Source organism: Myotis myotis, unplaced genomic scaffold (genome assembly GCF_014108235.1).
Source record: "Myotis myotis isolate mMyoMyo1 unplaced genomic scaffold, mMyoMyo1.p scaffold_m19_p_1, whole genome shotgun sequence".
NCBI classification, from domain to species: domain Eukaryota; kingdom Metazoa; phylum Chordata; class Mammalia; order Chiroptera; family Vespertilionidae; genus Myotis; species Myotis myotis.
Genome location: NW_023416313.1, coordinates 132,418,489 through 132,443,857, shown reverse-complemented (window position 1 = coordinate 132,443,857; position 25,369 = coordinate 132,418,489). Strand labels below are relative to the sequence as shown.

Sequence of the window (25,369 nt, the reverse complement as noted above, 5' to 3'; positions counted from 1 at the left end):
AGAGCAGGGCGGATCGGGAGGTTGCGATGCCACCCTCAGGGTAGGGCCAATTGGGGGATTGGGGCACCGCCCCCGTCACACTCAAGGTAGGGTCGATGGGGAGGTTGCAGCACCACCCCGTCACACACAGAGCAGGGCCTATCAGGGGGGTTGGAGCTCCATACCCTGTCACGCACAGAGCAGGGTCGATCAGGGGGTTGGGGAGCTTCCCCCTGTCACGCAGAGAGGAGGGCCCATCAGGGGGTTGGAGAGCTCCCCCGTCATGCACAGAGCAGGGCGGATCAGGGGATTGGGGCGCAGCACCCTGTCACACTCAAGGCAGGGCCGATGGGGAGGTTATGGCTCTACCCCATCACACACAGAGCAGGGTACGTAGGGGGCGGTTGGGGACCCGCCCTCTATCACCCACAGAGCAGGGCCGATCAGGGGATTGGGGCACCGCCACTCTCACACTCAGGGCAGGGCTGATGGGGAGGTTATGGCTCTACCCCGTCACACACAAAGCAGGGCCCGTGGGGGGGGGGGGGGGGGGTTGGGGCGCCGCACCCTGTCACACACAGAGCCTCAGGGAGATCAGGGGGTTGGGGAGCTCCCCCCTATCAGGCACAGAGCAGGGCTGATCAGGGGGTTGGGGCGCCTTCCCGTCACGAACAGAGCAGGGCAGATAGGGAGGTTGTGGCCCTGCCCCTTGTCACACATGGAGCCACAGGGCGATCAGGGGGCTTGGGTACTGCCCCCTGTCACGCTGATCCCGGTGCGGGAAGCCTCACGGCTCCACTGATCCTGGTGCAGGGAGGCATATTACCCTTTTACTATATAGGATAGAGGCCTGGTGCACGGGTGGGGGCCGGCTGGTTTGCCCTGAAGGGTGTCCTGGATCAGGGTGGGGGTCCCCACTGGGGTGCCTGGCCAGCCTGGGTGAGGAGCTGATGGCTGTTTGCAGCTGGTCACACCCCTGTCAGTGTGGGGGTCCCCACTGGGGTGCCTGGCCAGTCTGGGTGAGGGGCTGAGGGCTGTTTTCAGGTTGGCGGGTAACTGAAGCTGCTCCAACTGCTCCTTTTTTTCTTTTTTTTTTTATTTATTCTAGGCCAGCTTTAGCTCTGAGGCTCGGCTGCTGAAAGCAGGTATCTGGTTTGTTTGGGTTTTATAATCGAAACACTGTTTCAACTCCAGCTCTGAGATCCTGGCTGGCTGAAAGCAGGTTTCTGGGGTTTGTTTAGCTTCTATATTTGTAACAATGTTTCAAAGTGCAAGCTCAGAGGCCGGCAGTGGCAGGCGGGGAACGTTGGAGTCCTCTGTCACTGGAGCAAGCAAGCCTCATGTTCGCTACAAGCTGCCTGGCATCCGGCCGCCATCTTGGTTGGCAGTTAATTTGCATATCGCCCTGATTAGCCAATGGGAAGGGTAGCGGAGGTATGGCTAATTACCATGTTACTCTTTTATTAGATAGGATAGACTAGAGGCCTGGTGCATGAAATTTGTGCAGGAGATGGGGGGTCCTCAGCCTGGCCTGCACCCTCTCCAATCTGGGATCCCTCTCACAATCTGGGACTGCTGGCTCCTAACTGCTTGCCTGCCTGCCTGATTGACCCTAAGCCCTCTGCCTACCTGCCTGATTGCCCCTAACTGCCTCTGCCTGCCAGCCCAATCGTTCCTACCTTGCCCCCCTGCCAGCCTGATCACCCCTACCTTTCCCCCTGCCAGCCTGATCGACTCTAACTTGCTCCCCTGCTGGCCTGATCACCCCTAACTGCCTCTGCCTCGGCCCCCAGTCTGGTCTCCCTCTGCAGGAGGCGACCTGGCAGATCAGGGGAAGGCACCACCCCCATTACCCCGCTGCTGCTGCCACTGCTGGCCTGAGCCTCGGCCCTTGCAGCCACTGCAGCTTTGTCTGGAAGGACGTCCGGAAGATGACCAGTCTAATTAGCATATTCCCCTTTTATTAGTATAGATTTGGGGACCATTACAACCACACAAAACTTAAAGAAAACACATAGCCCTGGCTGGTTTGGTTTAATGGAGAGAGCATTGGCCTGTGGACTGAAGGGTCCCAGGTTCGATTCTGGTCAGGGGCACATGCCTGGGTTGTGGCTCAATTCCCAGTAGGGGGCCTACAGGAGGCAGCTGATCAGTGATTATTATCATTGATGTTTCTATCTCCCTCTCCCTCTCCCTTCCTCTCTGAAATCAATAAAAAAATAATTAAAAAAAAAAAAAAAAAAAATGATCTTCACTTTGGGCTTTGTCATTTTACAATATCCTTTGTGCAGTATTTTAACTTCCCTCAACTTTCCTTTCCCACCCTTAAAATGCAATTTATTTGGGGGAAGATGATTAGGAAAGTGATTCTGGTGGGTAGAAGTTTTTATTTTGGAGGGGATGGGGTCATGAAAATATTTAAAAATTTAGCATGGTGATGATTGTGCCACTCTGAATTTACTTTAAAAAAACCAGTTCATTGTACACTTTAGGTGACATGTACAGTATATGAATTATATCTCAACAAAGCTGTTCTTTTATTTCTTTTTAAATAAAGACCAGTCTTATAATCAATTGCAGATGCTTTCAGAGCCCCCCCAGGATTTGCTTACCACGTCCCAAACCACGGCTGCGACTCCCAGTTGCCTCCAGTCCTGGCGGATCTGGATGGTGTGGTTTGCAAAGGAGAAGGTGGCAAGAGGCTTATGGAATTTCTGCGATCCCATTCCCGTGGTCTCCTGATAGGGCACCAGGGCCATTTCCACTGTGACAGCTCTCTGCTTCCTTTAACCTGTTGGGCAAAAGAATCCTGCATGCTCTGGCCAGAAAGTGCTTTCTCTCTTAGGTGGCCCGATTGCTTTTTTTAAGGTCATGTTATGGATTCAAAAGAATAAACAGATGTGGAAAGCTTTAGTCAAATTCCTTTTACATGGTTCTTCCAGTCTCAGGGAAGTGAGATGTGGTTCTGTATTCATCCCAAAGGGTGTCTTTGGTCAACAGCACCCAGAATGGCACAACTCCTTCAGGATGCCCTACACACTTCACTGTCAGGACTCAGGGGGGCTTGAGGGTGAGCGAGGCAGTGGTGCCAGCACAGGACCCAGAAGATAGAGCTTTCTACACTGCCCAGGCCTGTGTGGACTGCAGCTGCACCTGCTGAGGTGGGCAGGGTGTTTCTGCTGTTTTATTTTGGTCTGGCCTCCACCCCCTCAGCCACGGACCTGTACCTGCACTGAGACTATGAACAGCTCGATGGTCCTGCTTTTCGGTGGACGGTGGATGCACTCCCACCTCCCAGAGACTGGCAGTTAGACACTGGTGGCTTCTTAGTCATTCACGGGGAGAGCGCGGCCCTAGGTCCAGAACAGACTCGGGCGTCCGCGGCTAGGAGGCCTCCCTGAGGTAGGGGTCGCCGGCGGTTTGAAGGCTGGCCATGCCCCCGATCATGGCAGGGGGGGGTCTCCTCTGGGGCGCTGGGCCAGCCTGGGCTAGGGGCCACCAGTGCTTTGAAGGTCGGCCACACCCCCAATCCAGGCGGGGGTCCCCTCATGGTGACTGGTCATTTGGTCATTTGAGCTGTGACACCTCTTGGCCTTTTATTATTATGATATATACTAGAGGCCCGGTGCACAAAATTTGTGCACTTCAGCAGGGGTGGGGGCGGGCCTCAGCCCAGCCTGCACTCTCTCGCAGTCCGGGAGCCCTCAGGGGATGTCCAACTGGCGGGCCTAAGCTGTCAGTTGGACATCCTTAGTACTGCTGCAGAGGTGGGAGAGGTTCCCGCCACTGCTGCTGCACTCACCAGCCATGAAACCGGCTCCGGGCTTCTGGCTGAGTGATGCTCCCCTTATGGGAGTGCACTGACCACCAGGGGACAGCTCCTGCATTGAGCGTCTGCCTTCTGGTGGTCAGTGCGCATCATAGCGACCAGTCGTTCCACCGTTTGGTCGATTTGCATATTAGCCTTTTATTATATAGGATATATATTGATTTTGGAGAGGAAGGGAGAGGGAGAGATAGAAACATCAATGATGAGAATCATTGATCAGATGCTTCCTGCACACCCAATACTCAGGATCAAGCCTGCATATGCCCTGTCTGGGAATCAAACCATAACTGCCTGGTTCATAAGTCGATGCTCAACCACTGAACCACACCAGCCAGGCTGACGAGAAGACTCTTGATTGGAATCTTGAAAAGGTTTACTTATAATTTGCTAGAAAGAGGGATAAAGTGGTACAAGCAAAGGAACTGTACTTGCAGAACTGATAAGCAGAAAAACAGAAGGTGAGCCTGGAAATCTGTAAGTGGCTCAGTATGGCTGCATGGCTAATGATTAGGAAGAGGGCACTTTCTAGAGATTAAATCAGAGAGGAAAAGTAGAAACTGGATCATGAAAGTTTATTTTTTTCAAACCATATTAAGGAGTCTGAAATTTATTTACTTGACCTATACTATAACTTTAGCCCGTGCTACTATTTCTTTAAAATTTTGACTCACTTTTTGTCCTACAGAATATTGTTGATTAAATCACAGGTCTTAGATGTTAGTTATATCTTTATAATTTGTGTTGAAATGAACACATAAGTATCAAAATAAAATGTTCTTCCATGTACTCACTAAAGTCACCTGTGCGCAACCATGAGTACCATAGTTTGAGAAACAGAATCGGAAGCAATGGAAGCCATGTAAAGATTTTAAGCAGCCAAAGAACACCATCAGGTTTGCCTTGGATATATATTTTGGCAGTTAATCACTTTGCACTGAATGGAAATAAGTAAAAGTCACACAAATAAGACCACAAACTAAGATACTTGCACAGTAGTCAAGGTGAGCAATGAGATAATGAACAAAGACAGCAACAGTGGGAGTGAGGGGAGGGTCTGGATATAAAAACATTCAGGAGATAGAACTGACTAATAGTAATGACTGGGAAAAGGAAGGAGTTGGGGACAAACTCCAGGGTTCTAGAATGGGCAGCACAGCAGATAACTGTTTATGCTCCAGGACAGTAAATGGAGAGAAAGTCGATTGGGAGAGCAGGGCAGGGTTTAAAGGAAAATGATTATTTTGGTCTGCAACATGCTGTATTTGAAGTGTTTGTGGAACACTCATGTAAGTGCTTGAATGCCTGAGTGTGGGGCTCAGGGCGTCTCCAGAGCAGTGCTGCCCAGTAGAAATATTCAGTGAGCCACCATGTTAATGTTCAAGTGGTCATGTTAAAAAAAAGGTAAAAAGATGTAGATGACAAAAAAAGACATAGATGAAATCAATAATGTATCCTATCTAATAATAGTCAAAGATGGTAATTGACCGTACCTTCGCTACACCTCCCATCGGCTAATCAGCACGATATGCAAATTAGTCTCCAAAAAATATGGCAGCTAATTTGCATACTGCAGGCAGGGCGGGACAGTGCGAGCCGCCATCCGGGCCCTGTGTGCAGCCCTGGGTGGAGGGGCTTAGGTGGCGCTTTTGCGCCACCTAAGCTCCGCCCCCAGCCAGGACCCCCGTGTGCCACCTAAGCCCCACGCCGCCTAAGCTCCGCCCCCAGCCAGGACCCCGGTGTGCTAAGCCCCGCCCCCAGCCGGACCCTGTGTGCCACCTAATCCCCGCCCCCATCCAGGACCCCCGTGTGCTGCCTAAGCCCCACGCCGCCTAAGCTCCGCCCCCAGCCAGGACCCCATGGCGATTAGAAAGCAGGAAAGTGCTGCCCACAGGCAGCACCCAGCTGGGCCTGACCCCGAGTGCCCTGGCGATCCAGCAATTGTTGAGCAGGAAAGTGCGGCCTGTACACAGCACCCAGCAAGGCCTGCCCCTGGGTCACCGGGGCGATCCCAGAGCAGGAAAGCGCGGCCTGTAGGCAGCACCCCACCCTGGCCACAGCTCAAGGGAGAGTACAACACGCAGTGGAGGCCAGGAACCTGAGAGATCAACAGAAAGGGGCGCCTGCTCCAAGCCTCCACAGTGTGGCTGGGGGCAGGCCCCCAGCAAAAACACACACACACACACACACACACACACACACACACGGGATGCCTGCTCCGAGCCTCTGCTGCCAGACGGTGGCCGTCAGTAGGGCATCCACTGAGGGCTCCTGGGACTGAGGGGCAGGCTGGGATGAGGGAACCCCACCCCCCAGTGCACGAATTTTGTGCACCAGGCCTCTAGTTTTATATAATCCAACATATCTAAAATACTACATTTCAAGATGAATCAATATAAATGCTATTGAGATAATTTTTCTTTTCTTTTTTTTTCAAGTCTTCATAATCCAGTGCATTTTTTCCACTGAGAGAACATCTCAGTTGACATTCTAAGCATTTGATAGCCACTTGTGGGGTTGGCTTACCGTATTTATTGGACAGCATGGCTCCAGAAGGAAGAGTATGAGAAAGTCAAAGACAACCTGATGAACATCAGTGCTGGGGTGTGTGGATAGGAGTCAGACACGGAAAGAGGACATATCAAAACTGAATAAGATGTAGCCAAAAAGGTTTGAGGGAGAATGAGAAAAGAGCTAACATCAAACCCAGAGAATTTCACAAAGAGGGACACTGAATGGACTCAAGTGTTGCAGGGAAGTCCTCTGGGTTAGGCGCGTGGGCTCCAAGCAGACACAGCCCAGTTTAAATCCTGGCTTGGCTGCTTACAGCTGGGTGCTGTGGCAGAGGCTGTTGACACTATGGATGCCTGGTCCACCTCTGAGTTCACCTGAAGCTTGGGAACCGTTTCCAGCCCACTGACAGCATCCCACTTCAATCCACCGCCTTCTGGTATTCAGGGCTGCTCCACTGGCCAGGAAGTCTGTCTCCCCTAGTCCCATGAAAGACAGGAACAATCCTTAGCCACAGAAGGATGGGTCAATGGATAAGCACCTCCACCTCCTTATCTGCCAGTGGCACGATTTTAAGGGAGTGCATATGTTTTCTATTGCTGCTGTGAAAAATTACCACAAACTCTGTGGTTTGAAACAACACACATTTATGATCTTGAAAGGCGCGCCGCCCGCCTCTCCGGGCAGTGCGGGAGGAGGAGTCTGGCCGCTGGGCTCTGAAATCCCTCCGCGCCCGCCGTAAGGCCTGGCCTCCCCGGAGCGGGTCCGAGTGTCCGGACCGGCTGCGTGGCGGCGGCGGGCTGAGGGGTGGGGCCAGGTGGCGACCGACCACGGGGGAGGTCGTGGGAGCAGAAGGCCTCACCGCCTGTCTCTTTCCTCCCTTCCCCCGTGGTCGGCTCCCCGCTTGCCCGTGCTGGGGCTGGGGGGTCCATGCGGCCCTCGGGGCCCAGTCAGGGGGGCCTGCGTGGGCCGGCCGCCGGGCCCCATGAGGCATCGGCTCCCCGGCCCACAGCGGGAGCCCAGCGCAGGCTGCCACCCGCCCGCTGCCCCCCGGACCGGGCGTCCAGGCGGGCCGCGTGGACCCCCGGCCCCGGTGCAGCAGCGGCGGCAGCGGAGTGGGGCGCGTGCCCTAGCCCGGGGAGGCCGCCGTGCTGTGGTGCGCTGGCCCCGTGGGCCAGGCCTGCTCCGAGCGGATGCTGCTCTTCCGGAGCTGGGCCGTTCCGCCGGCCGCAGGTGCTGTGCGGGAGGGCCATCCTGCCTTGCGGCGTGTTCGAGCGGCAGCAGTGGGAGCCGGGCGAGGACTGCGCCCTCCATCTTGCCTTGGGTCCTCCATTTTGGGACAGAGCCATGTGCTTCTTCGCCGGGGGAAGCCGCTGCTAGCTACACCCAGGATTTCTCTGGACTAACCAATAATAATCAAGGGAAGTGCATGCCTGGCCAATCGGCGGGGCACACAGTCCCCTCTCCTGCCCTCACTCCACCCCCCCTTTAAAACCCCCTGTCCCATCAGGTCTGGTGAACGGGGAGCTCAAGCCGGCTTGCATTAAAAAGGACTCTTTGCTTTTGCATAGGACTGACTGGCTCCCTGGGGGTCTTGGGAACTTTGAAATCTGGGCACAACAATCTGACAGTTTTGTGAACCCAAAGACTGACATGGATCTCACTCAGGTAAGATCAAGGTGCCAGCAGCACCTTGATCAAGGTGCATTCCTTTCTGGAAGCTCTAGAGCAGCGGTTCTCAACCTGCGGGTCATGACCCCTCTGGGGGTCAAAAGGGGTTGCCTAAGACTATCGGAAAACACATATATAATTACATATTGTTTTTGTGATTAATCACTATGCTTTAATTATGTTCAATTTGTAACGATGAAATTGGGGTCACCACAACATGAGGAACTGTATTAAAGGGTCGCGGCATTAGGAAGGTTGAGAACCACTGCTCTAGAGGAAAATCTTGTTTCCTTACCTTTTCCAGCTTCCAGAAGACTCCTGTTTTCCCTGATTGTGGCCCCTTATTCCATCTTCATAGCCAGCAACATTGGGCTGAATCCTTCTCACACCACGATCTCTCTGGTTCTCTTTCGACTCCATCTTTCACTAAGAAGGACCCTTGTGATTACACTGGGTCCTCCCAGATATTCTAGGATAATCTCTTTTAATTAAATAATTAGCAAACTTAATTGCACGTGCAACCTGAATTCCTCTTTACTTTGTAACATAACATGTTCACAGGTTCCAGAAATTGGGACATAGACATCTTTGGGGTGGGGTGGGGGGTGGAGGGGATGGAGTGTGGTGGCGTTATTCTGCCCATCAAAGGAGGGCAGAGTTGGCAGTTTTTCAGAGGTGCCAACTGAACCCTGCTGCCCACAGAAGAAACCCACTCATTTACCTTCTTTCTGGCTTTCTCCCTCCCTATCTCCTTTTGTCCACTTCTTGACTTGTGCTTCCTGAGATCACCTCCCAAATACACTCCCTTCCCCCAAAACCTCATCTCAAGATGTGCTTGGAGGGACCCAAAGTAAGACGGTAACATTGGGTAAGTTACTCAATCGGTCTAAGCCAGCCGTGGGCAAACTACGGCCCGCGGGCTGGATCCGGCCCATTCGGCTGTTCTATCCCGTGGAGCCGAAAGAGCGGAGGGTTCTCTTGCTCTCCCCTCCGCTCCTTCACCAGCAGCAGTGTTAACACGTATTAGTTCACACAAACACTCCATCCATGCTTTTGTTCCGGCCCTCCGGTCCAGTTTAAGAACCCATTGTGGCCTTCGAGTCAAAAAGTTTGCCCACCCCTGGCTAAGCCTTAGTTCCCTCCACCAGGAAAGTAAAATATATAATAGTATCTTATCTTATCCTGAGGTTGTTGGGAGGATTCTGAGTTGACCTTCATAAGACACTGTGGGGTGCATCGCAAGTCCACAAGAAGTTAGCTATTGTTGGAGCGGTGGCTGCTGGAGCACAGCAGGCACCAGACTTAGAGGTGGTCTTCCCCCCATGACACTGGCCCTGATGACCAGAGAGGGCTGGGCTGGGGCCAGGGTGGGAAAACTGGAGGGTTTCCTCTGAGACCATCCATTTTCTTCTCGAGGTGCATCTGCTACTGAGGGCAGTAAAGTGTGGTATAGACTTTGGGAGCATAATGAACATTAGGAATACGTACCTAAAGATTTTTGAGCTTCCAGAAAAGTCCAGTTGGCCTGAAGGCTGACTGGGGCAAGGATGGAGAGAAGCTCGCAGGAATGAGCATGTTCTGAGGATGCCAGCCTCTGACTCAGCAGGGACCAGCTTCCTGCTCGTCCAGCTATTCCATTTGTGAAATCTCCGCTGGGTTCCATCCAAGGTCTCTCACAGTCTCCCCTCCCCCAACTCTCCACTGGTTAATCTCACCTTTTTCCAGGCATCAAATACATTTACATGCTGATGGTACCTACATTTGCATCTCAAATACAGAGCACACCCCCACCCCGAGAGTCAAACCTTGTTTTACCAGTTGCCAAGGCAAACTGCGGCTCTCGAGCCACATGCGGCTCTTTGGCCCCTTGAGTGTGGCTCTTCCACAAAATACCGACTTCTGTGCATGGGCCACGAAGTTTCAATCGCACTGTACGTGCCCGCCCGCACGTGGTATTTTTGTGGAAGAGCCACATACAAGGGGCCAAAGAGCCGCATGTGGCTCGCGAGCCGCAGTTTGCCAACCACTGGTAGACTATCTAGCAGACACCTGAAACAACATTTCCAAAGCTGAACTCCCTCCAAAACTTGTTTGCCTTCCAACAGTTCCTGTTTCAATTAGTAGCATCAATAACCACCCAGTCTTCGAAAAATAGAAATCTAAGGGTCATCTTATGCTCCATCCTCCAACTACACATGAAATCCCTTCAAATCCCCTCCCTTTTCTGCATTCCTGCTGCTTCAGTTCAAATACCCGGGACTCCATGCTTGACTACTAAGTACCATTACCTCCTGATTAGGGATGTGGCCCCATTTTTCCCTCCGGGAGAGGGCATCCTCCCAGATGTGACACAGGCTTTTTATAAACTAAACCTGTAAAATACAAATCTGACAAAATCTGCTGACTGCGCCCTAAAAACCGAACTCCTCAGCATGACACATGCATCTTCACAGAGTCCTAATCACCTCTGTTGCCAGCACCTTCCCTAATCCCAGATTCCTGTTTTTCTAGTGTGACTTTTTTTTTTGATTGTGCATTTTATTTTTTAATTTATTTTTGCTAAAAGCCAAACAAAACTAAAACCCCACAATACCTCACACAATCAATTTTAAAAGGGAGGGGACCAGGAAAGAAAGATACCTGTATTCTCCTGCTCTGATTCTGGAATGGTGCCTGGGGATTGTGTATATCTGAGACTTCACGGGTGATCCAGGTTTGTCAACCACAGGGTTATGCGTTCATACACAAGTCCTACAAATCACATCAAAGAACCCAGAGAAAGGACACAAAAAAGAGGAGCCTGTTTCCTATGTTGACACCCGCATCACTTCTGCATCCTCACCTAGATGGAAATCCTGGGTAATTGTCAAAGCAATTTTAAGAATGAAAAGGGCATCCATCTGTAATACCTTAATCAATAAAGAAAAAATATAAAAATAAAGAAGGAAAAGGGCATCTGCATAGCCTACAAACCTGACTGGCAACCTAAGCACCTATCAGCATCTTTCTGTTACCCTAAACATTGCTGCCCCAAAATACATTCGAAAATGCTGAACCAACTACTCTGGAAGTCTGGTCGTCCACACTTTTTGGTTTTAAGGGAAGCCCTCCACTATATAGTCTGAAACCACTGTGCTTGGTTTTAGTCAGCAATGCGGTAGAAAGTCGAAAACCGGGACAAGTTAACTTCACAAGCTGCAGCTCTCCTATCGCTGTCAGTTCAAACACATACAGCATTAGCCTGCCATGTTTACTCGGATGTGTGAGGAGTAAACAATATGACTGGGGAACCTTAAGCTCGGATTTCCTCCCACCACCTGAAAAGTTCAAGAAACTTTGCAGGACGCTTACATGTTCACTAAGGCTCATACTAACACCCGAGCCAGGCTGAACAATAGGAGAGCCGACGAAGTCGCTGGTCATCCACACGCCGAGGGTGATTGTAAACCCTCCGCCTTGGCAGAGGCGCCTTTTCCTCTGCTCCCACTCTTTTTCAAATGGTCTCCACGGTCATTGTCTGCCAGCGCCACGCGCCGTGCGCGCGCGGGGAGGAGATCCAGCGTCCCGCGCCGCGCCGCGCGGCGGAGCCCCGCCAGGATTTGGAAAACATTCCGAGCCCTTTCTGCGGGGCGAGGAAAAGCCGGTGGCCTGGGCGCCAAAGGCTGCTGCCAATGCAAGTCGCAACTTCTGAAACCCATCCTCTTTGCATCATGCAACGGATGCCACCGCTCCTCGCCTCTGCAACCCCCCACCCCTCCCCCGAGACCAATCATTGCCGCGCTCCGGCCTGCACCGCGCCCCCGCCCCCTTCCCGGGCCGCACGCAGCCACGGAGCCGCTCCGGCCGCGGCCCGCCACCTCTTAAAGGGAGGTAGACGGCCCTTAAAGGCCCCTTGGGGCGGCGCACGGCGGAGCGCGGCTGCCCCGTTCCCCGCAGGGGCCCGCGGAGCCGGGCCGAGCCTTCGCGGCGCCCAGCGCGGCCCGGACTCTCCCGCCCTCCGCGCCGCCGCCGGGAGCGGCATTTTTATTCAGGCGACGCTTAAGGGAGCTCGGCACGCCCGGTGCATTGTGGGAGCGGCGGCGGCCCGTTTTCGGGAGGAGGCGGAGGGCGCAAAGCGAACCGGTAAGTGCCCGGCTCGGGGAGGGGGGGCGCGACACCAGGCTTAAAGGGGAATATTGGTCCGCAGGCCCCGGGCGGCCGTGCGGATCCCCCTCCGGGCCGCCCGGGCTGTCGGGAGCCGTGCACGGCGGCGCGCGCGAGCGCTGCCTGCAGAGGGGCCGCGCCAGGGCTTGGTGGGGCCGCTTTAAAAATGAAGCACCGCCCGCGCCGCCGCCGCAGCCGCCGCGCGGGGCCGGGGAAGGAGGGAGGGAGAGAGGGCGGGGGAGGAGTGGAGGGGGAGGGCGGCGGCGGCGAGGCAGGGGTTAATTTTTTCGCCCGCCGACATTTTTGTGCGGCGGCGGCGGCGGCGGCGGCGGCGGCCCGCGCGCGCGGCGGGAGAACCTAGGCCGGTCCCCTGGCGCGGCGCCTCCCCGCCCCCCCGCGTGCGCCCTCCGGCCTGCGGCTGCCGACTGAACCTGGGCGCCCCGGCCGGGCGCGGGCCGGCCAGCTGGCAGCGGTCCCGCCTCGCTCGCCCCGCCGTGGCCAGTGGGCCGCGCGCGCTTCCCGCCGTCGCCGCGGTCGGGAGGACGGGCGTGCGGGCATGGCCCCGCCAGCGACACCGCGCTGCCTCCCCCGGCCGCGGCCAGCCCGCCGCGCCGCACAAAGAGCCCGGGCCCGGCTGGCCTTTCAGAGCAACAGCCTGAGAGTCCAGGTGTCCCGGGGTTCCGTGCTCCGGCGGCTTCCATGTGTGTTTCACGGCGAGCGCCTGGTCGGCGCCCACGTCGCCGCGTCCCCTCCATTGTTGGTGTCCTGGGCTTAGGGGCTCGGAGGTAGGTGGGTATCGGCAGCGGCTGCACCCTCTCCCCGCGCTGGCTGTGGTCCCTCAGCCGTGCCGCCCGCCTCGCCATCTGGTTCAAAGAAATGTTAACGTGGCCCGGGAAGGAAAGAGTTAACCTTACTTTAAATATTCATGTTATTTTTTTTTCATGTTATTGTTTTAAAGGTGTAAACTGGCGGCTCTGTGCTTGGAGTTGACTCTTACTTTGCACATATGCACATTCCCTCTCCCCCTCGCCTCCACTTATTGCTTATTTTCCCAAGCAGCCCGCCTTCCCCACGCCCTTCCCCAAAGTACGAGAATGTATCTCTTTAAGGTTCTGATGTGACTGTGATTGGTGTCTCTAGTGCCATTTGGAACTTTAAAACTCCTGAGTGCCTTAGGGACTTCTGGTGTCTTAGACTTTTTCCACTTTAAAAATCTTGCAAGGTATAAATTATGTTTTAAAGGAACTGTAGTCCCCAAAAGTCCAAATTCCTCTCCCCACCTGTTTTTTTTTTCTTTCTTTGAATAGGGATTAGAGTAGGAAAACAACTGGATGCCTCTTGAGTTGTTTTTTTTGTTGTTCTTGGTAGGCCTGTCGCTGTGTTAAATGCGAAGCATTTTGAGAGGAAAGGACTTGTTTTTGTTCCAGACTCTTTCAAGTCAACGTGCTGATGGACTTTTCTAACTCTCAAATGGCTTCAAAGTTCCATCTTGGCCACTTGCTTTTTGCTCTCCTGCCGTCCTCCTTTTGGACAGGTTGTTTTCTTGGAAAGTTGCACGGTTGTAGCTTTCAAACCACACTTCTTGCTCACCCCAGATATGTTTTTGTAAAGACCGTTTGGATTACTGCCCAAACTCGGGCTTGGTGAGATTTATTTAAATGTGATGTCCTTCCCAGGGGGTTGAAAACTCAATAAATGGGAATTATGTTCTTGATCATCTATTTTATAAGGGAAACTGACCCTGTAACTTTGGGTGTCTGTAATTCTATGCCCAATAAAATATCAGTCTGGAGGTTTGTAAACTCTGAGAACACATGCGAGCTTTTGGTGTAGCCCCAAAGGTTTCAAACTCGGAAGTGCGTGTTCCAGAAACTTGCAGTGGTACCAGGTACTAGTGATTTAGTACAGCATAAGTGATCATTTTAGTTCTGCAGTGACAGTATGCAGTAGCATATTTTGTCAATGATGTGTGTGTACAAGTGTGTTGAGCAGATGTTTGCTTTCTAGGAACTAGCACTGCATTGAAACTTTATGCCACCCTTTAACCTTGTGTTAAACAGCCATTCCATTTTTCAAGTTGTGTTCTTTAGTGAGACTACCTATTAGTTTTGGATCGTGTTGTATACTTCTGGCTCAGTTTTCTAAAGTTGAATTTAGCATCATGAAGAATTTCATCAACTGCCTTTTCATCAGTGTCCTTTTCCTGCCAAGTATTTAGTAGGTGCTTTATTTTCTATGTGATATAGCAAAGATATCAGAAAAGTTTTCCAGAAAAGTCACTTTAGCAGAACATCTAATTTCTAAATCACAGTGCTTCTGGGTTGACAGATGAAGTGACTAGATGTTTTCTCATAATGCTTCCCACTAGAACAGCCGTGGGCAAACTACGGCCCACGGGCCGGATCCTGCCCGTTTGAAATGAATAAAACTAAAAAAAAAAAAAAAAAAAAAAAAAACCGTACCCTTTTATGTAATGATGTTTACTTTGAATTTATATTAGTTCACACAAACACTCCATTCATGCTTTTGTTCCGGCCCTCTGGTCCAGTTTAAGAACCCATTGTGGCCCTCGAGTCAAAAAGTTTGCCCACCCCTGCACTAGAAGCATTTGTGACTTTTCAAGATGGCACTGTGTCATGTTAACCAGCTGGCCCGTAGTTCCTTCTTCAGAGGGGGTCTTGCTGCCCCTCAGAGCCACAAACATTAGATCTTATGTAGAAGACTAGAGGCCCAGTGCATGAAATTTGCATAGGTAGGGTCCCTAGCGTCTGCCAGCCTGGGCCTCTGTTCATTCCACACCACTCCCTGGTGGTCAGCGCCCATCATAGCAAGCAATCGAACTCCCGAGGGGACACTTTGCATATTAGGCTTTTATATAGAGAGAAATGCTTGTGATGGTATAGTCACTTTAAAAAAATTGGTTTATGCCTCACTGTGACTGAACTGTTATAGCCTCTGATCATCATTTCCCAGCGGTCTTACTGATTTCAGTCCTTTTCACATTTACTTTTCACTTTCATGTATTCACTTGATTCTTGGCAGATACTAGTGAGAAACCTTTTAATGGTGTCTTTGTGTTTTGATGATACTCAGGTGTATCTGTGAAGAAACCAGTGGACTAAGAGAGGGAGGAGAGGAGCCCAGCTGTGAGGTGTGTACGCCCAAGAGCCATGTCTACACGGGAGTCTTTTAACCCGGAAAGTTATGAATTGGACAAGAGCTTCCGATTAACAAGATTTACTGAACTGAAGGGCACTGGCTGCAAAGTGCCCCAAGATGTCTTGCAGAAATTGCTGGAATCCTTACAAGAAAACCACTTCCAAGAAGATGAGCAGTTTCTGGGAGCAGTTATGCCAAGGCTTGGTATGTGAACCATTGTTTCTCTGGTATTTCTCTGAGTAAAGCATCTTGGCTGCAATATAGTCAGAGTAAAAAAACCAGACAGCTCTCCTTCCACGTTGCCTTTAAAAAAATTCTAAGAAAGCTGGTTTGGCTCAGTGGCTAGAGCATCAGCCTGCAGACTGAAGGGTCCTGGGTTTGACTCTGTACATGGGCACATGCCCAGGTTGCGGGCTTGATCTCTAGAAGGACATGCAGGAGGCCGCCAATCAATGATTCTCTCTTATCGATGTTTCTATCTATCTCTCTTCCTCCCTGAAATTAATAAAAATATATTTTAAAACAAAAAAAAGAAAGATTCAAAGGATGAAGCAATGGTAACTTACATTATTATAATTTATTTGGAGGAGGAAGTACTTGAAAATCATCAAGAAATGTGCCTTAACCATTTATAAACTATTAAGTGCATGATTGAGACATATTACAGTAAAAGCATTTTTTATTAAATTGATTTTTCTGGTTAGCTGAGGACTAAGCAGAAACTCCTTTATGCCTTTATCCTAAATTTTCCCACTTTCCCTTAAAATGCTTGCATTTTCTTCATTGCCTTAGGAAAGGAGGTGCTTAAGTATCATTGTAAATTGAGAGTTTTGACTGCGTTGGGGGGGGAGGGGGGAATTGGGATATTTCTCCACAGTATGCATTGCTTGAAAAGTTCCTGCAGGCAGGAGGGAGAAGAAACCTGTCCCAGACACAGAAGGGGAGAAGACAGGCCTGAATCTGTACTTGACCCCAGATGTCATCTGGAATTGAGAGCTATGTTGTTTTCTTTACTGAATTCCCAATGTCATCAGTGGTTTACCTTTTCCCAAACATAGGTCTCAGAAAGAAATTCTGAGTTATTGGGATATTGTTTGTTAGCTTTTGTTGTGTGGTTTGTCAGTACATGATGCAAGACTGTGATCACTTTGCCGTTTAAATGTTTGGCGTATATTCTAGGAATCTGGATGTTTTGTAGTTCGAGTGTGTGACTCGATCAGCTTTCTTTTATTTATTTTATTTTTTGGTTAATCCTCCCCTGAGGATATCTTTCCATTGGTTTTTTTTTTTTTTTTAAATATATTTTATTGATTTTTTACAGAGAGGAAGGGAGAGAGATAGAGAGTTAGAAACATCGATGAGAGAGAAACATCGATCAGCTGCCTCCTGCACATCTCCCACCAGGGATATGCCCGCAACCCAGGTACATGCCCTTGACCGGAATCGAACCTGGGACCTTTCAGTCCGCAGGCCGACGCTCTATCCACTGAGCCAAACCGGTTTTGGCATCCATTGGTTTTCAGAGAGTGAAAGAGAAGCATGGATGTGAGAAAGAGGCATATCTATGGGTTGCCTCCGGCACTTGCCCTGGGGCAATCACAATCCAGATACTTGCCCTTGACTGGAATAAAACCTGAGACCCTTCAGTCCGCAGTCTGCTGCTCTAACCACTGACAAACACCGGCTAGGGCTTGGTCAGCTTTCTTTTTTATTTTATTTTTTAAAGCTGCTGAGAGGCCAAGTAAAATGAAGTCTTGAGGAGAGATATTTGCAGTGTTCTTCCTGCATTTTAAATATTTTTATTGATTTTGAGAGGGGGGGGAGGAGGAGAGAGAAATATTGATATGAGAGCAGCCCATCAACCAGCTGCCTCTTGCACACCCCCTACTGAGGATCAAGCATGCAACCTGGGCAGGTGCCCTCACCAGGAATGAAACTGTGGCCATCCAGTCAACTGAGCCCCAATGGCCAGGGCTGATCAGCTTTCTTACCTAAGGTCTGGTGTGTGTGTGTGTGTTTTAGATATATTTTTATTGATTTCAGAGAGGAAGGGAGAGGGAGAGAGATAGAAACATCAATGACAAGAGAGAACCATCATTCGGCTGCCCTGTGCACGCCCCCGCCCCCCTCCCCTGGGGTTCGAGCCCATAACCAGGGCTCGTGTCCTTGACTGAAATCGAACCCGGAACCCTCCAGTCTGGGTTCCACTGAGCAGAACCAGCCAGGGCCTTACATAAGGTTTTTATTTCACTTATTTTCACCCATTATCATATTGTGAGTACAACATTGGTTTCAACCGAGGGTACTCCTTTCTTCCTTAATATACAAAGTAGATAAAAGCAGAGTTACTTTGATTAGGAGAGAGGAAAGCTCACAGCCGAAACTCTAGGGGCCTCAGGACTCCCAGGAGCTCAATTTGAAACATCCTCATCTAGCTGATGTCTGAGTGGGTAGAAATACCGCATGAATGAATTGGATTGGATAATAGCTTACTTGACAAGAAGTAAGAATACGAATAGTTCCTGATTTATGATGGTTCATTTCATGACTTTTTTACTTTATGATAGTACAAAAGCATTCAAGTAGAAACTGTACTTGGAATTTTGAATTCCAATCTTTTCAAAACCAGGCTAGTGATATGCAGTATGATGTTCTCTTGTGATGCTAGGCAGTGAGCCATAGTCACGGTCAGCCAGGATATCACGCGGGGACACAACTGATACTCTACAGTGTATTTATTGTGTATGTTCTAAGCATGTTTAAGGTAGGCTAGGCTAAGCTATGATGTTCGGCATTTTTGACAGGATATTTTCAAGTTACAATGGGTTTATTGGGATGTAGCACCATCATAAGTTGAGAAACATCTGTATACTGAAAAAACTCTTAAATAACTTTGTCAAGAAAAATAAGTTGCTGAATGGGGCAAAAACAATGCAATTAAAAACCTGTGGATAAAGTAATAGTTTCTTTTTATAACTTCCCCTGTTGACCTTATTGAGCACTTGGACATGCCGTGCACTGTTAAGTGCTTAGATAATGGGTAGGGGTAGGATCATTTGCTCCTTTCAGCAGCCTCATGATGCTTGGCCAGGGTCCAGATCTGGAATCCACATCTTCCCATTCCTCTACTCTCTGTCATCTGGTTTCTAAGTCCAAACGTGTTCAAAGTGGGCAGAGGAGCTGCACCACCTATAATCCTTAGCAGTGGCAAAAGGGGACAGATGTCACCAGCAAGGAAAGAGGCAGGGAAAAGAACACAAAAGTAATGGGCTTTGGTCACATAGGGATTTTGAGAAGTAAATGAAAGCTGCCCCTTTCCCAGAAAAATGCACATCCACAAAATTTGCCCTTACGGCATTTGGTAGGTGTAGCTATGGACCCCAGGTTACAAGCAAATAGATGCTAAAGGAAGCATAGTATTAAAATTGAGTACAGAGTGGTATATCTTGATGGCATAACTTTCCTTTGGAATCAGATCTAGATTTATATCCTGACACAGTCACTTACTAGTCACTAATGTTACTCTGCATGTTTTTAATCCTCCTGATGCCTCAGTTTTCTAATTTATACAATGGGATAATAAATTATTGTACCAGAACTTGTATGTTCATGCACCAAGTATTATATATCCTATCTAATAAAAGAGAAACATGGTAATTGGCGTACGTCCGCTACCCTTCCCATTGGCTAATCAGCGAGATATGCAAATTAACTGCCAGCCAAGATGGCGGCCAGCAGCTTGAAGCTAACATGAGGCTTGCTTGTTTCAGTGACGGAGGAAACCAATGTTCCCCGCCTGCCTTGCCGGCCTCTGAGCTTGCAGTTTGAAACATAGTTACAATTATCGAAGCTAAACAAAACCCCAGAAACCTGCTTTCAGCCCGTCGGGATCTCAGAGCTGGAGTTGATACAGTGTTTCGACTATAGAACCCAAACAAACCAGATTCCTGCTTTTAGCAGCAGAGGCCTCAGAGCTGGAGCCAGAGCTAAAGCTGGCCCAGAATACAAAAAAAGAAAAGAAAAACAGGAGCAGTTGGGAGCGTCAGTCACCCGCCAGCCTGAAAACAGCCCTCAGCCCCTCACCCAGACTGGCCAGGCACCCCAGTGGGGACCCCCACCCTGAAGGGTGTGTGACCAGCTGCAAAGAGCCATCATCCCCTCACCCAGGCTGGCCAGGCACCCCAGTGGGGACCCCCACCCTGATCCAGGACACCCTTGAGGGCAAACCAGCACCAGGCTTCTATTCTATATAGTAAAAGGGTAATATGCCTCCCTGCACCGGGATCAGCGGAGCCGTGAGGCCTCCCGGCACCGGGATCAGTGTGACAGGGATCAGCGCTCAAACCCCCTGATCACCCTGCGGCTCTGTGTGTGACAGGGGGCGGGGCCACAACCTCCCTATCCGCCCTGCTCTGTTCGTTACAGGGGAAGGCGCCCCAAACCCCTGATCGGCCCTGCTCTGTGCCTGATAGGGGGGAGCTCCCCAACCCCCTGATCAGCCCTGTTCTCTGTGTGACAGGGTGCGGCGCCCCAACCCTCCCCCCCACGGGCCCTGCTCTGTGTGTGACGGGGTAGAGCCATAACCTCCCCATCGGCCCTGCCCTGAGTGTGAGAGTGGCGGCTCCCCAACCCCCTGATCGGCCCTGCTCGGTGGGTGATAGAGGGTAGCGCCCCAACCCCCCTCCATGGGCCCTGCTCTGTGTGTGATGGGATAGAGCCATAACCTCCCCATCGGCCCTGTCCTGAATGTGACAGTGGTGGCACCCCAACCCCCTGATCCGCCCTGCTCTGTATGTGACAGGGTAAGGAGCCCCAACCCCCTTGATGGGCCCTGCTCTGTGCATGACAGGGGGTGGCGCCGCAACCTCCCCATCGACCCTGCCTTGAGTGTGACATGGGGCGGTGCACCAACCCCCCAATCGGCCCTACCCTGAGCATGACTGAGGGTGGCATCGCAACCTCCCAATCCGCCCTGCTCTGTGCATGACAGGGGGCGGCGCCCCAACTCCCCAATCGGCCCTGCTCTGTGCGTGACAGGCGGTGGCGCAGCAACCTCCCCATCGACCCTGCCTTGAGTGTGACAGGGGGCGGTGCCCCAATCCCCCAATCGGCCCTGTTCTGAGCCCGACCAGGGGCTGCACCTAGGGATTGGGCCTGCCCTCTGCCAGCCAGGAGCAGGCCTAAGCCAGCAGGTCATTGTCTCCGAGGGGTCCCAGACTGCGAGAGGGCACAGGCCGGGCTGAGGGACCCCTCCCTCCCGAGTGCACAAATTTTTGTGCACCGGGCCTGTAGTATATATTTATGTATTTGTGTGTGTGTGTGTGTGTATGTATGTATATATACACACACTAGAGGCCCATTGCAGGAAGATTCCTGCAAGAATAGGACTTCCTGCGGCTGGAGCGAAGCAGAGAAGGGAGCGAAACCCTCTGAGGCAAGCTTCCCTCCTGCCCCGCTGCCCGGCTGGTTTCCCTCCCGCCTCCGCCGCCTTGGCTCTGTTCCTGTCTCCACCACCTCTATTTTGCTCCCTTCTGCAGCACTTCGCTTCCACGTTGTCTTCAGTCTTCGCTCCCAGCCGGTATATGCAAATTAACCGCCATCTTGGTTGGGTTAATTTGCATATTGGCTGATTGGCTGGTGGGCATAGTGAAGGTATGATCAATTAGCATCTTTATCTTTTATTAGTGTAGAATATATATATGTATCTTTGTTTATAAATTCATGTATGAATGTTTGTCTATAAATTCATCCACACAAACGTGCTTATCTGTTTTTAAATTTTTTCCTAAAAGTGGTCATATTTCCTGAATTCTAAGATGCTATTAATTGAAGGACAAACCATAACTGTTGTTAAATGTATGCGTATTGGATGTATTCTAACTAAAGAAATGTTAAAATAAGTGTATCTGAGAACCTGGAACATCTATTGTCTGGTACTTAAGAGCTGTCAAGTATTCATTCCTGGTGATGGTATGATGATTTGGGTTTTTTTGATGAATGTTTTTAGTCTTGCTGAAAAACTAGAATTCCCCGTTCCCCACTGATAATTGAACATACACTGCTCAGATTGGTATTTGAGAATTTCCCTTTGTTCCCACTTGCCTTCAACCTGAGTTGTCTCTCTCTCTTTCACCTTGATATTCTATCTAGTTCTTTCAGGCCATGGCCCATCTCAGGCTCACACTTTCTTTCTTCCTTGAAATTTGATAGGTGATTTGTAAACCAGTTACAATGGGCCAGTACTGTCCAAAAGAAACATGTAAACTATATGTGTAATTTTAAATTTCCTAGTAGTCACATTTAAAAAAAAACAGAATTAGGTGAAATTCATTTTGATATATTTCATTTAATCATATAAAATATTATTTCAACAATTAATATAAAACATGAGATTTGGGGTATTTGGTACTAAGTGTGTAAAATCTGATAAGTATTTTACACTTACTATGTATCTCTATTTGGAATAAGCACATTTCACATGCACCATGACCACATGTAGTTAGTAGCTTATGAAAGAAGAAATGGGGATAATGTGAGCTTCTGTTCATCCCTCGGAAAATGCTCAAGAGTCATCAGTTAAAATGCTCTGTTGCTAGTTATAAGTAGAAATTTAAAACCTTAGAAATCAGATATATGTAATAGAAATGTAAGATAACTGAAATTAAAAACAAAGCTAACATTCAGCGACTTTTCTTAAATAATGTAAATTATGTAATGCTTTGAATAGATTATATCTTTTCTGTAGGGTTTTTTTGTGTTTTTTTTTTAAATATATTTTTATTGAGTTCAGAGAGGAAGGGAGAGGGAGAGAGAGATTGAAACATCAATGATAAGAGAGAATCATTGACCAGCTGCCTCCTGCACATCCTCTACTGGGGATTGAGCCCGCAACCTGAGCACATGCCCTTGAGCGGAATCAAACCTGGGACCCCTCAGTCCAGGCCGACACTCTATCCCCTGAGCCAAACAGGCTAGGGCTCAGCAACTGTTTTTTAGTGTCTCTCTCTGTAGTCCTATAATTTATATAAGAACTTAAAAAAACTATACTAATTTCCAAAATAAATAGTAATACACTTGGAAAAACCAGTTAGAATGATCAGTTTAGGGAGAATCAGTATGTTAAATGTGGTTCTTGCTCTATTTCCACTTAAATGCTAAAGAACAGTTGTTAAATGAAATTTCTGAGAGTCTGCACATATACACGGTTTAAATGAGTCATTGCATACATCCTTGTCTAATACACATGAAAACCAATCACTGGTAAAGTGGGTTCTCTTGTCTTATATTTGTGAGACTTGCCATTCTAAAACTAAACTCTCTATTTCCTAACAATCTTCCACCACGAGTTTGCTATCTGGTGTAGTAGGGGGGGGAAATCAGCCTGTCTTCACAGTGTTCGTGACTTTTTAATGAACTTACTTGATTTTATTTTTGCATTAGCAATAATGGACTAAGACCTGGGGAAGAAAAGGTGCTCCTCTATCCTGGGTTCTGTTAGGTATATTGCTGTGGTGGTGCTAAACTAGTTGTGCTTCAGCATTTTACTTAGGCAAAATATGAATGGTACACAAGTCCTGGTTTCATTTGGTTCAATATGATTTATTCTTGTTTCCTTTGGAATTCTGAGTTGAGAGGGTGTCATCCTCTTGCTTCCTTTTGTACTTCATCGTGCCTTTTTCTCTGCCTTTGGTTGATGGACTGACTGCACAGTTGAAGTCAGAGCAGGCGGTATCCTTTTGAGAGGTGTAGGAAAGTACCCTATTCAGCCTACTTGGTGGGAAGGCCAAATTGAATTTGTAAAATTCCTGCATTACAAAGAAATATAAGTTACAGGAGATGGTTTTTAAACTAATTTCAGGATAAGAGAATTATATCTCAGCCTATCCGTTGTCTATATTTTATTCTAAAAGTTTAGCAACAATTTTAATAAATTGAAATACTTCTGACAGGCTTTTTAGCCCATTTCCCCCCTTCATATTATAAATTAGTAGAAGTGACATATGTCAGGATTCCTCTTTAAAAATGCTTTTAGGTACCGCAGTGTTTACGTACTTGCTTGGTTGGAAATGATGAATTCCTGTTCTGGCTTTGTCTTCTTTTTTTCTAATTGTTTTCATGTTTGACTAAAATGTGGAAGTAATAATACCGTTTTATGTGTGTAAAATATTTTACGGATTGTCTGTTGGGAAAACAGTAATGCCTAAAGATAAACTCAAATCAACTATAGATAAAACAACCCAAGTTCCATTTCTGCTATTCTCATCTTTAAAGAAATTCTATATGGTGCCAGTCACATGATATAGTAATACAAAGGAAAGAATCTGTTCAAGGCACTATTAAGGGCTAAAATTATAGCATATTGAATGTGAGTCTTCATGACTAACAAATTTTACTCTTCTATCTTTAGCTAGTTATGTTTCACATTTATTTCAGTTATCCTTCTTGATAGGAAACACATTGCTGTATTGGCAACATGCAGTGTTCCGTAAGTATCTCATACAAAACTCTCCTATTCAGAACACTGATGGCATAAGATGAAATGGCGTTTCCTGTTGACTTGTGGATTATGATGACTTCCATCTTTGCAGGCATTGGGATGGATACTTGTGTCATTCCTTTGAGGCATGGTGGTCTTTCCTTGGTGCAAACCACAGATTACATTTATCCTATCGTCGATGACCCTTACATGATGGTAAGTTTGACTTAATATGTTTTTACATCTCAAACTGCTGTTCAGTTGGTTTTGGGTTGTGGCTGGGTATGTGTGTGTGTGTGTGTGTGTGTGTGTGCGCGCGCGCGCGCGCGCCCCTGCGCTTATCCTATCTAATAATAGAGAAACATGGTAATTAACCATAACTTCACTACCCTTCCCATTGGCTAATCAGCGAGATATGCAAATTAACTGCCAACCAAGATGGGGGCCGGCAGCCAGGCAGCTGAAGCGAACAGGAGGCTTGCTTGCTCCAGTGATAGAGGAAGCCAAGGTTCCCCGCCTGCCGCTGCCGGCCTCTGAGCTTACACTCTAAGAAACATTGTTGCAATTATAGAAGTTAAACAAGCTCCAGAAACCTGCTTTCAGCCCGCAGAGCTGGAGCAAGCAGGACCGAAACAGTGTTACAATTATAGAACCCAAACAAACCAGATACCTGCTTTCTGCAGCCGAGGTCTCAGGGCTGGAGCCGAGCCTCAGAGCTAAATCTGGCTCTCAGCTCCAGTGACAGCCATAGAAGGTAAATAAATCCCAGAATAAAAAAAGAAAAAAAGGAGAGGTTGGGAGCTTCAGTCACCCATCAGCCTGAAAACGGCCCTCAGCCCCTCACCCAGACTGGCCAGGCACCCCAGTGGGGACCCCCACCCTGAAGGGGGTGTGATCAGCTGCAAACAGCCATCAGCCTGTCACCCAGGCTGGCCAGGCACCCCAGTGGGGACCCCCACCCTGAAGGGGGTATGACCAGTTGCAAACAGCCATCATCCCCTCATCCAGGCTGGCCAGGCACCCAAGCGGGACCCCCACCCTGATCCGGGACACCCTTCAGGGCAAACCAGCCAGCCCCCACCTGTGCACCAGGCCTCTATCCTATATAGTAAAAGGGTAATATGCAAAATGACCCTAACAGCAGAAGAACTGGGAATGACTGGTCACTATGACACACACTGACCACCAGGGTGCAGACGCTCAATGCAGGAGCTGCCCTCTGGTGGTCAAGGCGCTCTTCCATGGGAGGAGCTCTGCTCAGCCACAAGCCAGGCTGATGGCTGCCAGTACAGCGGTGGTGGTGGGAGCCTCTCCTGCCTCCTCAGCAGCGCTAAGGATGTCCGACTGCAGTTTAGGCCTGCTCCCCGCTGGCAAGTGGACATCCCCCAAGCGCTGCCGGGCTGCCAGAGGGATGTCTGATTGCCATCTTAGGCCCAATCTCCCGGGGAGCGGGCCTAAGCCAGCAGGTGTTCATCCCCTGAGGGGTCCCAAATTGCGAGAGGGCACAGGCCGGGCTGAGGGACCCCCCCCCACACCACCACCACTGCACAAATTTTTGTGCACCAGGCCTCTAGTTTTTTTATATTCAAATTGTTCTCATCCCA

At 49.5% G+C, this 25,369-nt stretch overlaps 1 protein-coding gene and 1 long non-coding RNA gene across 11 annotated transcripts in view; one reads left to right on the top strand and one right to left on the bottom strand.

Moving 5' to 3' along the window:
- Positions 1-6,151: 6,151 nt before the first annotated feature.
- On the bottom strand, positions 6,152-9,842 carry LOC118677558. Its single transcript, XR_004974417.1, has 3 exons — positions 9,476-9,842; positions 8,283-8,413; positions 6,152-6,795 (listed from the first exon to the last, which is right to left on the bottom strand). It is a non-coding gene; the product is annotated as an uncharacterized LOC118677558 (long non-coding RNA).
- A 1,953-nt stretch (positions 9,843-11,795) lies between these two features.
- Positions 11,796-25,369, top strand: part of SEPHS1 (selenophosphate synthetase 1) — a 32,332-nt gene continuing 18,758 nt past the window's right edge. For 3 of the 10 annotated variants that reach the window (XM_036352710.1, XM_036352699.1, XM_036352663.1), the window contains exons 1-4: positions 11,796-12,109; positions 15,224-15,493; positions 23,739-23,774; positions 23,878-23,981. In XM_036352710.1, coding sequence (XP_036208603.1) covers positions 15,301-15,493; positions 23,739-23,774; positions 23,878-23,981 — 333 coding nt within the window. In that variant the 5' untranslated portion in view covers positions 11,796-12,109; positions 15,224-15,300. Of the gene's footprint in view, positions 12,110-12,452; positions 12,920-15,223; positions 15,494-23,722; positions 23,775-23,806; positions 23,982-25,369 lie in introns of those variants that run through there. The other 7 variants (XM_036352720.1, XM_036352715.1, XM_036352682.1 and 4 more) reach the window with 5 other exon arrangements.